The sequence below is a fragment of the Mesitornis unicolor genome, unplaced genomic scaffold (genome assembly GCF_000695765.1).
Source record: "Mesitornis unicolor isolate BGI_N332 unplaced genomic scaffold, ASM69576v1 scaffold9202, whole genome shotgun sequence".
Classification (NCBI taxonomy): Eukaryota; Metazoa; Chordata; class Aves; order Mesitornithiformes; family Mesitornithidae; genus Mesitornis; species Mesitornis unicolor.
This window is the reverse complement of record NW_010169824.1, coordinates 12,036-29,941: the sequence shown is the minus strand read 5'-3', so window position 1 is coordinate 29,941 and position 17,906 is coordinate 12,036. Positions and strand designations below refer to the sequence as shown.

At 39.4% G+C, this 17,906-nt stretch overlaps 1 protein-coding gene across 1 annotated transcript in view; it reads right to left on the bottom strand.

Moving 5' to 3' along the window:
- FHOD3 (formin homology 2 domain containing 3) overlaps positions 1–17,906 on the bottom strand; it is a gene marked incomplete at its 5' end in the record, with an annotated part of 91,531 nt that overhangs the window by 66,655 nt on the left and 6,970 nt on the right. Inside the window, 2 exons of the mRNA XM_010179486.1 lie at positions 4,189–4,239; positions 7,217–7,351. Coding sequence (XP_010177788.1) covers positions 4,189–4,239; positions 7,217–7,351 — 186 coding nt within the window. The remainder of the gene's footprint in view (positions 1–4,188; positions 4,240–7,216; positions 7,352–17,906) is intronic.

The following is a 17,906-nucleotide window of genomic DNA, read 5'->3' as shown; positions in this document are numbered from 1 at the left end:
GCCTACAATGGAAAGTTTTCTTTTTTTTATTCTAAAAAATTTCTCTGCCGGACTCAGACATCCAATAGCTTGGACCTGACGTCACATGTAGTTTATTCATCAAAGTCACTTTAAAAGAACAAAGATACATCTGTTTTGCATTTTAGGCAGGCAGAACTCACTAACTGTTTATTAAGACCAGCTACCAATCATATTCTTCATAGTGTGCTTTATACATTTCGACCAAAATAACTTCGAAATATGTGCCTCTTCCAGATGTCTGCTAATTTTATCCACCATTATTTGCTAAGGAATAAATTCATGAATACAGCTGGATTTGGCTTCAGACTGTTTGTCTTACCCACATGTGAACTGTTAAACAGGTTAGTGGAGACTACTGCTTACGTCCCTGCAACGCTGTGGTCATCCTCCTATAACTCACTGTTGTGAACACTTCGTAACAGGGAACATCTCTCCTCCCTGCTTCTGCCTCACTGACAGCCTGAATTAGTGTACGAGGGTGATATAAAAGCAGGCAGGGTAAAGAAGTCAGCCATATGTGGTAACGAACATGCTTAGTACATGTGGTAGCCACACACACATGCACATTTGCAAACATCTATATAGAGCACAGAAACACGTCTTTGAAGAGCAGTCCTTGTGTTTTCAGTGGCAATTTGCTTTATTGCAAACAGCAACAAGGAAGAACAAACTCATTTTCTTTTATTCCTCCAGAGGTATGCACAGGCTTTGAACAAATTCTGCAAGAAAAAGAACCCCTACAGACTCTGGATGAAAATATAACAAGCCACATACTTGTATGGTTATAAAATAGGAACTGTTTACAATTCTAACATGAAGCCAATTCTCGAGAATGATTTTTGCCTCTTCAATAGAGGAGAGAGCCTTTCGCTGGCATTAGCATAATGTTTTGTTACAGCTCATGAAGTCAGTCTTTCTTTTAATGTTGGCCACTTACGTATTGCATCTTCCACCTCCCCGCAAGTAGGGCAGATGGGACTTCAGGCTCATAAAGAGCCATTCAGATTGATCACTAAGCTCAAGCAGGTACAGCCCAGCTGGCTGCCACTGAGGAGGGTTTTGCAGTTTGCCAACAGCCTAAAACGAAGATCTGGATGGGTCCTTCTGTAACGGGGGGAAGCTACAATGTTTTATTGTTCTCAGCTCTTTTTCAGCTGCTTTAATATTTTAGCTTCTGTAGCTGTGCACTGCACAGCTAACCAGCAAAGCACAGTGCTACCTGTGACAGGATGTGCCTTCTCAAAATATATCTGTTTGTTATACTGAAAGAAGAAAGGGAAATAGAATAGCAGCTCTCATGGCAGCACATCAGCATAACTAGTTATCACACAGGAACCCTAATAAGAAGATACAGCAATTTAACAGAGAAATAAAAATTTTTCAAAAATGACAGAATCATTAAGGTTGGAAGAGACTTCTAAGATCAAATCCATCAACCTAACACCACCATGCCCACTAAACCATACCCTGAAGTGCCACATTCACATGCTTCTTGAACATCTCCAGGGATGGCGATGCCACCACCTCCCTGGGCAGCCTGTTCCAAAGTTTGACCAGTCCTTCAGTAAAGAAATTTTTCCTAATATCCAATCTAAACCTCCACTGGTGCAATTTGAAGTCATTACAGGCACTACAGCCACCACAGTTATTAACAGTTCACACACTTAGTAAATGATATCTATTTAAGTTATTTTTTGTTTCTGCCCGATGTCTTAACAGTGAATGAATGAGAGCATTAAATACCCAAGGTCTCATGACGACCAAAATCTGAAGTAGCTGAAAGGACGAGCAACCATCCCTCTGCTGCAATTAGTTCCTCTACCACATGACTGACACAATGCCTCAGTATATATTGCCATATTCCTTTAAATCATGGAAAACCTGCAGCCATCATCACACCTATCCTGACTCTTCTTTACAGACAAAGAGCCAAAAAACTGTGGGCTATTCATTTGGTATGCCTCATGAACATTACATTTCACTTATCATCTTCAAGTAGATAAAATATCATTGTGAATTCTCTAGGTCATTGAGCAATGCCCTGAGGGTGACTTAAAATGCTTATGTACCAACAAAGCCACTGTTCACTGAGCGGAGAGGATTTGAACTGTAAATCACACTAGAGAGGGATTTGGGAGCTCACCTTTGTTGGGTTATTTCTGAACTACAACTGGAAAATAAGCAACCAAAGTAAAAAAGGCCTCAAATAATCAAACAGCAAGAACACGTGAAATGAATGGTGCCGAGTTACACTTGGATCCCTTGAAACTGCAGGAATACTCCCTTATACCAAGGCCACCCCAGAGCCATTGGAAAAGTGGGTGCTTGTATTCTGGAGCTCAGAGGTGACACAATATTACACAGAACACTCCAAAAATCTGACTGAATTTTGACAAACCAGTGCTTTTAACGGCCTCTCATATATGTTCAGTATTATTGCCTTCTACTTTTCCAAACTGATATGAAGGAAATTTACAATTCAGATTTTAAATAGGACTTTAGCATCTTGCATGTAGCACCTTCTTGTAATTCTTGCATTCTGTTAAAACAAGTGAACATTCAACTTGCTATAGGAAATGAAACTTAATTTGTGCAAAGGTTTTTGAGAAAAAATTTACAGAAGGCCAACATAGCGGACTTTTGCTGCAAGACTTCACTTGCAGAAGTGTTCTCTAATATTTATGCATTGTCAAAGCAAACATACGTCTTTCTTCTTTATGAGGAAGAACTGATAGTTTAACATTTCAATTCAGAAGAGCCCTAAGCATAAACACACATTTCTAATGACCAGTGAAATCATTTCAGATTGCACAGCACACAGCAGTGATGCCCTGCCGGTGAACGCTGCTTCAAAAATACACCTGTTTACTTGGCATGTTCCTTTACAACTTGTAAGTGCTGGAGAGCTCACTTCTAATTTGTTGCAAATCTTGCTGACGAGCATGCTTGTTGTAAAAGGTTTTACTCAGCTAAGATCAGTGCTTGATGCTTATGTGCACAGACGTGTTTCATTTCAGAAAATGCTTTAAAGTATTTGCAACTGTTTTGGCTGGAAAGACAAAGGAAAGCCCATCCACCTTTTCTTACTCTTAGAGATGTCAAAATCATTTTTTAATATTAGCTACTTCAGCCATAACAGATCAGACTTCAGTCTGCAGAAATGAACTGCCTCCTGTATGATGAGTTTGTGAAAAATAAATGAACCAAAACCAAAATGCAGCGATACAATGATTTCTGAGATGGCTGTTCTCATACTTTGATAATGCAATTCCAATTCGTGACAATCCAAAAGTATCTCCAGAGAGTAACCTCTAGAGGACCCTAAAAGTAGAACTGAAGCAATCTGTACGATTTTTCATCTGCTATTTGTTCAGTAACATGCATGCTCTCTAGGTAAAAGCAAGAGCTCTCTCCAGGGTGTAATCACTAGTGGAGGTAGAGATGAAGCTACTGAAAGGCAAAGGTCTTTAATTGAGTATTGCTTGAAAAATGTGCTTTCATAAGCACATAGCTCCCAGCCTAGCCCAGAGTTTTTAAACTACTTAATTGAATTTAAAAAGGAAAAAAAAAACCCCAAACCTCAGTCTCTTTAAATATGCTATTTAAATAAAACAAAAACAATGCCACAATGATAAACACTGCTAAGCTTTGTAATTAACTTGCTGATGTTTAGAGAGATCGGCAAAGAAAACTTGGCCCTGAAAGATGAAAATACACTCGGAGTAGGTCAGAACCATTTCCATCAGCCTGTGACTGCAGTTTTGCAAGGCTTGTGACCCCAATTTCCTTTATCCTCAGTTGCCTTTTCTGATCCTCCAGAAAGCTTGGGACCCACTGGGTGAGAAAGACAGGCTTATTCAATTTGTAACTAGACTAAATTTGGGCAAATTTCTGAGGCAAGTGGAGTAAGCTTATTTCCCACACAAATAGATAAAAGATAGATCATCAATCATTCTTATGCATTCCAGTCCCATTGCTCTTCATTTATTGCTGTGCTTACAGCTGGACTTCATATTCCTCTCTAATGAAACAACCACTTTCTTATAGAAGTCTTTTAGAAGAAAAGTGTTCTGTGCATGCAGAGTTAAAAATGGAAATACAAAACACAGTAAAGAACATAGGAAGTGCAAACAACCAAAGGGAAGGATGGATGCATTATATACAAACCTCTCTTCTCTTGCTTGTCTTAGCTCTTCTCTTTTGTCTAAGTAATCGCGGCTAAAAAGAGAATTGCAGTAAATTGCAGAGGAAACTAGAAGAGTAAGGTAAGTAACAGAAGTGTAAGTACAGTAGGAGAAATCAAGAGCAGTACAAACAGCTGATCAGAGACAATGAGGGCTGTTGTGGAAATAAATTATTAGTTTTTGTAAAATAGGCTGAAAAGTATCTGTGTACACTTATCCATGCATACATCACATGTATGTGTACACTGTGTTCACACTGATTTTTAGATACAAATCTCTCTCTACCTCAGCCGCCCCTCCTACAGCTCCCCAAGTAACTCACACATTTAGCTTTTGCCAAGTCAACTTGGCTGGATGCCTGGCACTGTGACTTGAGGCAGGCCTGTCACATCCACAAATGTGGATGCAAATTTAACTTGGAGCACAGCAGAACCCAGTGAGCATCCAGCCTGCCTCAACATCAGTGCAAGACAGTTCCTTACAACATGTTTGTAACATTTGGGTGAATCTAGTGGAAAAACTTGATGAGATTTCCACCTTATCTGTTAGATTCTTCTACAGCATGACCTGTGGGCACCAGAAAGATTTTCAGAACTACTCCATTTACGAATAAACCACTATTTTTTCTCTTTATATTGTGCCATCAAATGAATTACCTATCACCTACTATACCAATAGCTATCAGATATCTGCTATCAAGTGCTCTTCAAAAGCGCATTAACATGGAATACACATTACTGTTTCAGGCTATCAACATATCCCTTTGAATCCCTGAACTGGTTATACTTTTATCATATTTTCAGAGTCCTCTTTGGAATTACAATAGCTATGGGAATAAGTCAAAGGGAAAAAAAGAAAACTTCTATGAATTTTTCAGGAGGCAAATTTTAACATTACTGTTTCCCCTCTGACAACTTTCACCCTTCCCTACAGCTGAAGAATAACCCTAGTATTTTAAGGCATATTGTTCTATATATGCAACGGGTACAATAGCCCTTCTACCGAGAAAAAACGTTCATTATGTAAAGCATACCTTCTGCTAGCCATAGCTTATGAAGATTTTTAACATCTCTCCTAAAACCAAGCTCTGGTGATGCTCTCCTTTAAATTATCCTCAACTTGTCAATAATGGTGCCAGAACCTAGCACAATGTTCTTGAGGCAGATTCGGAAAGAATGAGATAACAAATGAGTCATGATGATAAATCCAGTATTGCTCACGAGCTTAAAGACTGTGAATTGCAAGTGCTATTTTTAATCAAAAATACATCTTCAGAGACTGGGTTTCTAGCCAGACTGATGATACGACAATGTAATCCCAAGAGCTCTTAAGAAACTGTCCATGACTGCTTGCTGTGGCTTTGTCCTCCTCCTGCCAGACTGTTTAATCAACTGTGGGATGCTGTCTGTCTGCAACATTTGGTGGCTTTGGAGACCTCCTACTCAAACACAAGTTGCAACTTTTGGGTGACCAGGGAATTCAAATCTAGAAGATGAAAACACTGGGCATTGAAAAATCGCCATCTTAAATATGCAACACACTCACAATGTTTCATTACCCAGTTTCTCACTCTGAAGTAACGAGATAAAGATGTATATTTTTTAAAAAATTGGTTTTTTACTTTAAGGAAGCACTTTTGGTGAAAGAACAACTACTGCAGCCAACCTCTAGTGAAATGTGCAGATCTCTTATTCAAACAGGTCAAGCTGCCAAATGTCCTGGTGGCTTTTTTGGTCTGGGAGTTTCCTTTCTGAAAGATCATGTTGGCTGTTCACGGCAGCCTGATGTTACCACTTATAGGGAGTTTTTGGAAGAGGCTTGAAGACTGAGACCTGATTGTTTCTGTTTCAGGAGAACTTGGGCAGCTGTTGGCTGCCAAAGATCCTATTATGGTGCTCATCCACCTTCCCTCCCCCTCTCATTTTCTTCTAAACCAGCTATCTTCTGGAGCCAGCAGAATATCTTCTTCAGCCAACCAACCAAGCGAGCACTACTAAATTACTCCTCTTTCCAAATTCACTATGACACAGACCATTTCCACTTCTTACAAAAGAGATGATTATAGTGAAAACAATCCTGCATACTAATAAACAAGCTCACATGAATCCCAGTGCCATCTTTTCCATAAATACCAACTCTAAAGTTATAACACATTTATCCTATCATTCTTTAGATTACTACATTATGGCTTCTAACTACTAAAAATATGTTTACTTTTCACTCCTGTTTTTGAAGTAACAAATTGGTTTCTTAGTGTAAACTATTCAGTCAGTAGGCAAACCACTTCAGGTACCTTATCTATCCTAAACCCACTGCAGAATTTGCTAATGCCTCCGTTTGATTTTTGGGCATGGATTTAACAGGGGAAGAGGACTTGCCTCTTGCTACTACTCCCAGGCAGCACACCCTGAGATCCCACTGCACACCGCATGGTCTCAGATGTGAAAATGGAGACTCCTATATTCAGCTGGGGACTTTGTCCGTGGTTTGAGCAATAATTTTGATCATTACTTTCTGTCATTTGCTGTTTCCAGGAGGAAGAGACACGTCTTCAGAAAAGCAGGAAAAAGTGCAGTTTAAAAACATTGCCATACGTCCCGAGACCTCAAAACACTTTTACGTTGCAGAACATAAAAGTAAAAAGATGTTTTGGTGCTGTCTCTTCCTCAGTTCTTGATACCTGCTTCCCATCTTCAAACCCTATGCCTCACTGAGATTATACTTAGAGAAGAGTATATTAGCCAATAAAACCTTGTCTCTGCAGATATCCAGTCAGTATAACTGGCAAATACATAGCTGTCTTTAAAAAAATTGCTGCCTTATTAAGTGCCAAAATTTGTCACGATGTGTTTAGTATATCAGTTCTTAAGATACTTAGATCAAGAAATGTATCTAAAGAGACACACCAACTATTCATCAATTCAATTATTTTGCAATGGAAAAATCATCTCAACGATTTACAGACCCATCACACATTAAAGCAACAGACTGAGAGCAAATTTGGCTCCTACTTGAATTTGTTTCTTTCTTCGCGTTCTATCCTTTGCAACCTTTCTTCTCTCTCCTGACGTCGTCTTTCTCTTTCTGCTGCCAAGGACTCCTGGTGCTGCCGAAAAGATGATGTAAGGAGACCACCCAAAGCTGGCCTGCAGAGAAAGAAGATCAGATTTCGCAGTGTCACTTTTATTGATTATACTGGCACAAAATGAGTAGCAATCATTCAGTGAGTAACATAATCCCAACCAACAGAATGACAAGGCAATATTTCTGTATGGATTCTTCAAAGCACTGGCTACGTATCTTCTTGCTGAATTGATTTTCGATGCTGTGATGAGCTTAAGAATGACAGATAGAGTAGGCTTCTTAAATTGCCAAATTTCTGAAGCACAAATAGAGTATGTACAAGAATTCTTCAGTCTGTTTCAACTGTAATATTGTTGGGTTTTTTTTTTTAATTGTATAATCCAGGTAACTGAAAAGGTCAATCCTGTAATGAATTTTTGAAATAAAAAAAAAAAGCTGAAATATTTTTTCAGTATTTTTCAAACACATTTTGCAATGATGCTAAAAACAGATGTGTCACAAACACCTGAAAATCCTGTATACATTAAAACAGAAATAACAGAAGATGTAAGAATTGCCCTTCAGAATCTGAATGCTCTCTTAAGTAGGGGCATATTTTTCCTTTTTACATTAAGAAATTCTCTTATCATTATTTCCTTGCTGCACATGCTGTTAGAGCAAAATGAATGAAGTATGGGATCATATAAATAAAATACACAGGGACAGCAGAGCTCGTTGTAATAATCATTAAGTGGCATCAAAATTGCTATTAAAAAAAAAAATTGAGAAAATGGGTCTGAAGGAGAACAGATTACTCATTTTCCTCTCCTTGCCCAGGGCAGTATTTAGTCTTCTCAAACCATTCTTGAAAACTGTTTGTCTGACCTTCCTTAAAAATCCTTAACGATGGATGTATCACATCCATTTATTTTAGTGCTTAACTACATCTGCCAGCTAGAAAGGCTTCTCCACTCTCTAGCCTAAGTTTTTTTGTTGTTTTGTGGTTTTTTTTTTCCATTTAGACACATTTTTTCTTGTTCTGTCCACAGTAAACAAAAATAACAGTTTACTACCATCTGCTTTATGGCTAAGCAAGAATTAGTCCAAAAGGGGACTTTCTTTGCAGTCCTCTGACCATAGCTATGAACTGGATGCTCCATGGTACGTTACTATAATGAAGGAGGCTCAGTGTCACCACGAGTAACATATATCCAACTTTTAGCTGTTGTTCATGAGGCTGTTAAGATGCATGAGATAAGATGGTAAATGCCCAGCCAAAAAAGTGGGACGTTTTCATCACAAATGGCATAGCATCTGCAGTAAACACTGCTCAAGTATATAAATGATTTTTTTCTTTGAGATGAAATAACTTCATGTAGCAAATACACTTTAAAAGCTACATCTATATACACATAAAATTTGGTCTTGACACAGATTTACCTTTTTTTTTCACTACAAATACTCTTTTGGCTAGGAGAGTGTTTTCTCTTGCACATCTTTCCCCCAAAATGGACGTACTGGTGGTAATGGTACCACCAACCTCTCACATAGCAACAGAGTGACCTCAAAGTAAACATGTCTTTCTTTCTGTCTGTTAGACAGGAAAAGTCTGTATTGTACAGGGTGGCTTTATACAGATGTAAACGTATCCACACTGATTGAATTAGAGTGATAAAATCAAAAGACATAACTCATCTAGAGCGGTTTCTGCGCATTGTTGTAACATGAGTTTTGCAAAGAAAGGATTAATGAAAGAAATAGATACTGCCTTTTCTAAAAATGAAACTAAACCCCATCTAAAGGAAGGTTCCTAAACTAGAAATGTGAACCTGAATAAATTTCCATTATCTTTAAGAACTCAGACCCTTTATTTATTTACATGCTTATGGCTGCACAAAGTAGGCTTTCAGTGTAACGGCACCAGTTCACCAGTAAAAATAGGTGAACGAGAAGACAAAAACATTAATGCAAACCTATCTTCCCTAAGTGTGTGTCTGTGCAAGCAGGAATGCCACAAAACATAGCCATTTCAGCCCCACTGCCAGCAGGGCAGTATGGCTATAATTTCAATAATTTCAATAAATTGAATTTCAATATGTCATATCCCACCCGCATAAACATTACATAAGATGGTATAAAACCTGATATTCTGTAAGCCTCCCCGCTGGCACTCCTCCAGAGCTACAGTATCAATGCTGGATCATGCTCAAAACCATAAAAATCTCTAATATGCCGCAGCACTAAGAAAAGGGGAAAAAAAATACTCAAACGCTGACAGTCAAGTACGTGTGGTGAATTTTCCCTTGAATATATTTTAAATATATCTTAAACTTTGACCTTTCAGTGCATGTTGCAAGAGAAAGCTCTCAGCAGAAACAGTAGCATCGCTGTACTAAGGTTCAAAGGCTAGAGCTCTATCCCTGTGGTAGCATGAAAAAATGTGGTTCGATATATCATCAGAAATCGCTCTCAGAAGGGGAAGACTGGACACTGCATCCACATAAAGGCATTTGGAAACAAACTGGAAGAGATGGCAAAAAGAAGTCTGTACTTGTATCTGTTCTGTGTATTTAGCTTGCTACCCTATCCCATCCAGCTGCCCCGAAGTCTGCAAACTCCATTTAGAGTCAAAGGAAGTTATGACCTATTAAAACCTGAAGGAAAATTAACGGGAAGGATGGGATGATGCTGAGAAACCAAAAGAGTGATTGTAGGACTGCACGCCATCTAGCATGTTGGAAGCCTGCAGTTCTGACTAAGCTCTCTGGGGCTCCACAGCAAATACAAATTCTTATCCAAGGGATTACAGGGGAATCACATGGAGATGTGCAGCTTAGTCCTGCAGACGGGATTCTAACCTGACCCTGATAGTAGTGTCTTCGCATGCCAAAACAACTTTTTTTGAGGTCCGATCTAGCACAGTTTGGCTAGCGATGCTCACTCAGCTAAAATTTGCAGATATATGAACAGCAGCCTCACAATCTAAATAAATTATTGATAGCCATATAGTCAGGAAAAAAGCTAATGTCCAAGAAACTGCTGAACATCCTTGTGCCATATTAATTTGCCATCTCTTGGAAACGAATGAAATCAATAATAACTAGCCAAAACTTGGTATTTCCCACTGGTTATTTTATCAGCCCATACTTCAGCCGAGTTACAAGCTGCAGCACAGCATGCACATACATACTTGAGTCAATTCGTTTGCCCCAGACACAGTCAGTTCTGGGCTGCCATACTGAACAGAGCAGTTTATTGCAGGAAATGGTCAAAACTAACAGTCAAAGCAGTGAGAAGGCTCTGTTGAAACAGGTTATAATTAAACAGACAGGAACATGGCCAGCTGATACCTTGTGTGGCACTGACTTAAAAGAATAAACAGTCAGGTTTTGGGTTTTCAGTCACATTTAGAAAACAACAGGTGATGAAACAGCACTGCTGTTGCTGAGTCAGTCATCGCTTGCTTAGTGGTTAGATCCTGCAATGTCCAACCCATTCGACTGGACACACCTCTCCTCGGGGAATACCACACCTCACCGCTTGCCTCACAAAATCTCACCAACTCACAGCTTCACTGTTGCGATCAAAGACTGTAACTGAGCTGGTATTCACAGGCACAAATCCTCTTTTTAATGTGAACTGCAACTGTAAATGAGCAGATTTTAGTATCCACTAAACTTAAACTCTTATCTTTCATTTTCTACATGTGCATAAACTAAACCTGGAGGAAACAGGGCATTTCCTGTTGTTTTCAGGGTGTACAAACATGTAAAACAGCCAGAAGGAAAAGCAAACGGTAAGAGGTATTTCTCAAATATTCAAAATAATGTGAAATGGGATTTGTCTATGTTTGGTATTTCTGCAAAATCTGTTTTTTTAATCTCTGTATCCCCCTGTTAATGATGCTTCCAGTAACTGTTCCCTTTTGCTGAACTCAGACTTGAATTGCAAATTGCAGCGCGACTGGCCAAACCAGCCCGTTGGAAGGCTTGGGCTGAGACTTCAGGTACTTTTGGTGCTTTTATGCTGTTTAAAGGGTGCCAGTACCTTTGGGCCTCAGGAATATTTAAGTCTTACCGCTGCAGACTACATTTTAAAAAAGGGTAACCAAGGAAAAGGCTAAAAAAAAAAAACAATCTGGCACTGAATCAAAGGCAGTAAGAGATTTTAACAGGAAAGGGTATGTGAATTCTCAATGAAAGCATAATAAAGTGATCACTCACAAAACAGGGTATTGGCTAATATACGCCAGCATTTTAATGCTGGTGTCATATGTTACCAACTGGTAATATCAACCATTTGTTCAACTCCACAAATGCAATCCAGAAGGATGCTCACTCTGACTGCTATTTTTAGTCTTGCAGAGAACACAAGGCTATTAAGAACAAACTGTTAATACAAAAATATTAAGAAAAGCTTTCTTCTGCCTGCTGTTAAAAGCAGCAAAAGCTAAACAAGCTATGTTATTACACTTTTATTCCAGAAAGAAAACACACAGCAAGAATATGTCCAACTCTGAGGATTTGTGAATACAGCTCCACATCACAGCATTAGGACCTGGGGACAAAGAGATCATGAGTTACTTACCTTGTTGATAGAAGATAGGAAATAACAAAGGATAAGGAATAAAAAGAAGGCAACAAAAATATAACCCGGCAGAGGATACAAAGCCAAAACATTGATTGTAGGCCAAAATTCTTCTGAATAAAAATTCAGCTAACCTGACCAGCTGCATTAAACACAGCAGTGTATTAGTAATCACTATTGAAAACACAAGCTCAGGGAGACACATGATATCTCACACTTTTTTGCAAGTACTCGCACTTCTCAGAAAGTACTCCATCGCAGATCATATATTGTGAAAGGAGTACATGAACTGAATTACTATAATCTTGTGGAAAATTGAAGAAAATATTTGTCTTACTCTAAGCCACTTTGTTACAGCAAAATTGCAGTTATCAACTTCACATGTTCTTCACCCACATCAACTCTGAAATACTCTTCTTTTGTGGCTGGGTACTCCTGTGCTAGTTGAATTTTTAACATCTCCTAAATGCGAATGAGTATCTCTAGCAAGAATACAAAATACAAATGTATATTTTTTGGAGTGAAAAAAAAATTAAGATGACTTATGAGAGGAAATCCCTTTGGGTCATAAGGTTAATAGTCAGGATTTTCTTTAATATAACAAGGGTCAGAATCATTAATAAACTAATAAACAAGCACTAATTACTCATTTTTCCAAAGTGCTCCTGCTCCAGCAGTCACGGGACCATTAGAGAGGGAACAACAGTCGGCAGCTCCTACTCAGGCCTTAAGTAACTCTGAATGTCTCTTGGCTTTAACAAAATAAATCTACTTTCCAGCTTAGAAAGAGACAAAAGAGGAGGCGAAGCTGCCAAGAGCCATATTGCTTTTCACAGTTAAAGAAACTCTCTGTGTGTTATGTCTCCCTACATGACACGGCAAATTCAAAAGCGTGTTGATATAAGATTTTGCAAACAGACTAAACATTACTTGAGGAATCTTTACAAAACTTCTCTCAAAAATAAACACAAAATTGAGAGATAAAACTACTGACTAATGCTTCCTTTGAAAAAGAAACTTGAGAATGACCAAGAGAAGCACTGATTAACGTTAGACTTTTAATTGGCCTGAGGGGCTACATAAAATAAAGCTACAGTGGGGCCGAGCTGTGCAGAGCCAGGGCAATGCACGAGGACTTTCTACACACATGCTCCTCTCACAGCCTGACGTGTACAGGTTTTACACTGCATTTCTGTCTTTCTCCAACCTGTGGCTCCTCATCCTCATGCAAGCCACAAATTGCCTGGAAGTGGCTTGCAGAGCCCCCCTGCCATGCCACAGACCCAGGCTAAGGTACGTGCGTCCCCTGAGCATCAGCGCTGCACACCGCATGTTCAGTCAGACACACGTTGCAGTCTGAAACTGTAACCCAGCTCACGCTTTCTGTTTAAACATCTGACCTATGATGAAGCCTACAAAGCTGCAATCACTGCTTACACAGTACTTCGACAAGCAGCTAAGCCAGTGTAAGCTACCACTGCTTCCCAAATTGTAAATCATCAAGTCATTCCTAAGGTCACTTCTCCCTCTTAAAATCTCAGCAATAAAGCTGAGGCTTTTGCCCTGGGCTGCTATTATCAACTACTAAGCTATCCCTTCCTCATTATGTTATTCAGAGTGAAAGATGTGCTTGGCATTTACCACAGGAGAAAATAACCATGGTCTCTGGTCTGAGAGATCAGAAGTACATATTAAGACACACAGAAGATGGCAGAAGCAGGAAGAATAGAAAGCCAAGGAAAGAGGAGCTGTTCCTGGGAGAGTAGCAGCTCTGCAGACTGTCTAGTGGGGTTTCTTTCATAGCTTTCTTGATTTTTCTTAGTGCTTAACAGTTGAGGTAAGGTAACATCCAGAGAATGGATTAGCAATAGCTAATGGAAAAAAAAAAGGAGAAAAAAGAAAATCAGCAAAGAAATGCCATCCAGCAGCACCTCCCTGGTAGAGCCAATTACAAGGACCTTTCATTTTAGTAGAAAGTCTACCTGAAAAGCTGTTTAATATTCTTAAGCAGTTGTTCTGTTTTGCTTTTAAGAGACAAAAATCTGAAAAAGCAACAGATTTCCAGAAAATCACTGTTTCAGGCACCTGGAGAGGGAATAAAATTCAAACCAAAAGTATTTTCTGAAAGAAAAGTATTTTGCTGCACTTCATGTTTAAGTTTCCAGTATGGCATTTAAAGTGCCTTTAAAATCAGTGCAGGGAAAATCACCTATAATCTACTCATGCTAAGATCAGTCTCTGTGTGTACCTGTTGTAGAAACAAATGCCTGAAAGGTACATTTCCTTTACAAGATACACAAGAACACTGAGCACTCAACATTCAAAGCCCTGCATCACGGGAGCCCAAAGTAACGTACTGCTGTAGATCAAAAGCAAGTAAGATGGAAAACAGATTAAGGGATATGAAACACATTTCATCTTTCTTAAGTCTATTTTCTAATGGTCTGGAAAAGTTGGAGAATGCATCAAACAGGAATAATTTGTAAACACCATAGCAGGCCTCTACCAAGCTTGGAGATTTGGAAGAACTTCAGAGGGACCAGCCAGAGGTGGAGACTGAGTTCACAATGACTGGCCAAGAGGATCCAGAAGTAGAGGTTTGCAAGCTAACTTCCTGGCATTTGGTTTAACAGACAGAGGCAAGAGAATGAGGGTGATGAAGTCCTGCTCCCTCAGCACACAGTGGCCTGAGAAGAAGGCTTTTCGAGCTAGGCGAACTGTATGACTGTTTGACTACCAAGCCCTGTGGGAACCATCTCCTGGCAAACGCATCAGAAGAAACTCACCTTGGCAAACACACCAGCAGGAAACAAAGGATATTTTTCTGGCAATGGAATGAATTAAAGCTGGTGTTGAATACAGGAGCTCTTATCTTAGAAGTTAGACTCCTTCAGGTTATCCTCTATTGCCATGACCAACAACACATACACTCCACCACTAAAAACACACTATGAGGAGTTGTGAAGCTTTGCAAATGATGAGCTTGCTGTCCAGCTACAGATTCCAGGCTGCAGCTTTCAGTGATCATCCCAGATTCAAAGTCTGAGAAGGCAATCTTTGCCTAAACAGAAATATTCTAGGTGTGAGCAATATAGGAGTCTTACAACACCTGCTTCTCAAGAAATTGAGATCGATGATTTTGGTTTGTTTGTTGTTTTTTTTTCCTTTAGGAACTGAGGAGTTAATGGTGATTCAAGCTGTGAAGAGTGGGAGCCTTATGTTTATGAAGCAAAGCTATCTTTGGCAGCTGAAAACAGGAGGACTGGGTTATACTTCTTATGCACTAGGAGTGACTTTCACAAGCAGAGAGGCGTGATAGGACCAATATACTCTTTCCTCTCTCCCAATGAAGGGCTGAACAGAAAGTGCCCTGCAATTTGCCCTCTTTCGGCAGGATTCCCATGGCTGCAATATGCACTTCAGAAGCATGGCTCTCCACAGGGCACCCAGAGAAATGAGAGAGAACAACAGTATTGCAAGAAGGTGGCAAAAGGCTGCAGCTGAATTTAGAAATTGAGAAACAGTCAAGTAAGCTTTCTCTTCTTCTGCTGTACAATCAGAACTATATACATTATGTGGATTTCAAAGAACAATATCTAGTTACTTTTGCACTGAATTATACTGCTCTTTTTGACTCCCTACTGATCCTAGCCAAAGAGCGTTTTAAAAGTAGGAATGTCAAAATGTCAACCACACCGCTTCTCTCCACCTAAGTCGTAGCTCTTGTTTACATAAGCAAAACGCAGCCAAGGGTTTGAAAGGCTTGTCAGGGTAAGTGAATGGAGCATGAATCATCTCACTGGGCACTGCTCTAAATGCCGCTTCTTCCTTCCTCCTCATTCTCGAAGGTCAGATAAACAGCACCAGGAACTGCATCTGAAGCTCTTCCCTGCATGACAAAAGACAGGGATCTTTCTGTGGAGTCCTTGGATAACTGTAATCGTAAGCCGAAAGCAGAAAACTCACCTTGGAGTTAAGCACAGATACACATCTGCTTCTTATCAAGTGTCTTCCTCTCCCCCCCCTCACCTTTTAACTTTTTTTTTTGTGTTTGAATCTGTGTAAATTTTTACCATCAGGAGGTAGGGAATAATGTTTACATATTCTAAGGCAAACACCATTGACAGAAAACTATGAAAACTTCCACAATACTTTCCACTTATTAATTATTGCCAAGCGTTGTGTCATGCACTAACACAGCCTGCCCTCCAGAGAGCAAATTTCTATCCATTGATCTCTACATGGGCACTGCAACCCATATCTTTCAGGAAAATGAAATAAAAGCGGGCTTCTGCCCTTCTTCAAAGCAGTCACACCATTAGAGACTGATGAACTATACAAATGCAATGGCAGTGCACTCAAAAAAACAAGACTTGATGCAAAATGGCATCTGAACCTGTAAATCTAATTAACTTTCAAGAAATAACTCCATCTTATTCTGGAGGCAACACGCAGCACATTTTTCACACTCCTAAGTGAAAGAGACTAATATACAAAAAGCATCAGGCTGTAACACTCCTCAAATATAAGAATGCAGAAATCCTGGTGAATTCAACTACCATGAATAGCAAGCTGCAAATTTAAATAAGAGGAGAGATATTGTATTGTGTGAGGTGGAAACGTAACCTGAACAAAAGAGAGAGTTGCAACTCCAAGCACCGTGTTCAGACTCTTAAAACATGCAAGAGAGGTCTGACAACTGAAGGCAGAGCACTTTCCAGTTTCACAGAGAAAAGCAGAACAAGGTGTACTGGCTGGAAGATGCTGCTGCACAAACTGGCCTCCAAAATATGAAATATTTTCCTAGCAGTAATGATAAATGTTTTCCAGGAGAAGGCATGCACTGCCACTTGAACACACGTGAAGGCACAGGGGGCTCTCATTTAGCTTCTGTGAGACCACTTACAGGTCACAACAGATGATTACAGAGCTCCTCTCTGGCCTGACTCTCCATGAATCTGCAAATTTTACAGCTTCATCCTGTGGGGCCAAGGCATTTTGGCTCCAAACCAGCAACGCACTTACACGCATGCTGCAAGGAAAGCTCGCTTCCTTTACTGGAGCAGGGCCAGCGCGATCGACCTCTTGCAGGACAGGCCCGAAGGTCTTCAGCCATCGCAGCGCTTGACCACTTTAGGGTCTCTCTGCTGCAGTAGCAATCAGAAACTGACAACAGCAGGGGCTTAGAAAGCTGAAACTTCAAAAGCCAAAAATTCTTGCTCATCTTGCATCTATTTTGCTGAGGTAAAATCAGGGTGAAAATGCCAGTTTAGAGTTTTTTATTATGGTTTTACTTGGCAATAATTTAATTCAGATCAGGAAAGATGAATCAAGGCAAGTTACTCTAGGAAGATGAGCAAATGAAAAATGATCCCTTTCTCCAAAGATAAACTTAATGTAATTACTCACTTGAAGAAAAGGATTAAATCAATACCTCATGGTTAGAAATATATACATGCTGGAAGAACCTAACTTGAACAATTCTGAGTAGTAGACTGGAAAGGATGCGAGGCATTTTGTAGGTTCAATCATACATTCTTACACACACAAACATATAACCATGTATTTCTAGAAGCATATAGAAATATTTAAAAAAAAACCTGCTAAAATTTAATTGGAATATAGACAAAGGATCGTGAAAAAGCCTTCCATTCAATAAGAATGTGGTAGTAGAATTAGAGGCCAATCTGAAAACAAACAATCCAAAACCCATCTGGCCTAATTGGAAATTATTTAATTAAATTATTATGTTAAAATACTTAATAAAATTAATTTAAAACTTCTACCTTTCCTCCTTAAACTCAGCATCGAAGGTCTCATTTACTTTCAGGTTGTAACAGTCAGTTAACTTCTGGTGGTCTAGAACTCTTGCCAAGAAGAATTTCTTTCACGTATCTGTAACATTTTCCTATCTTTTTTCTTCCCCTAGTACCTAACAAAATTCACAAGAGTATTTTGATTGTTCAAAATACTGCTTTTTTTTGCGGGTGTGGGGGTTTTTCACTTTTATTTTTTCAAGTGAGCTGATAACTGGTAGGTTATTACGAGTTT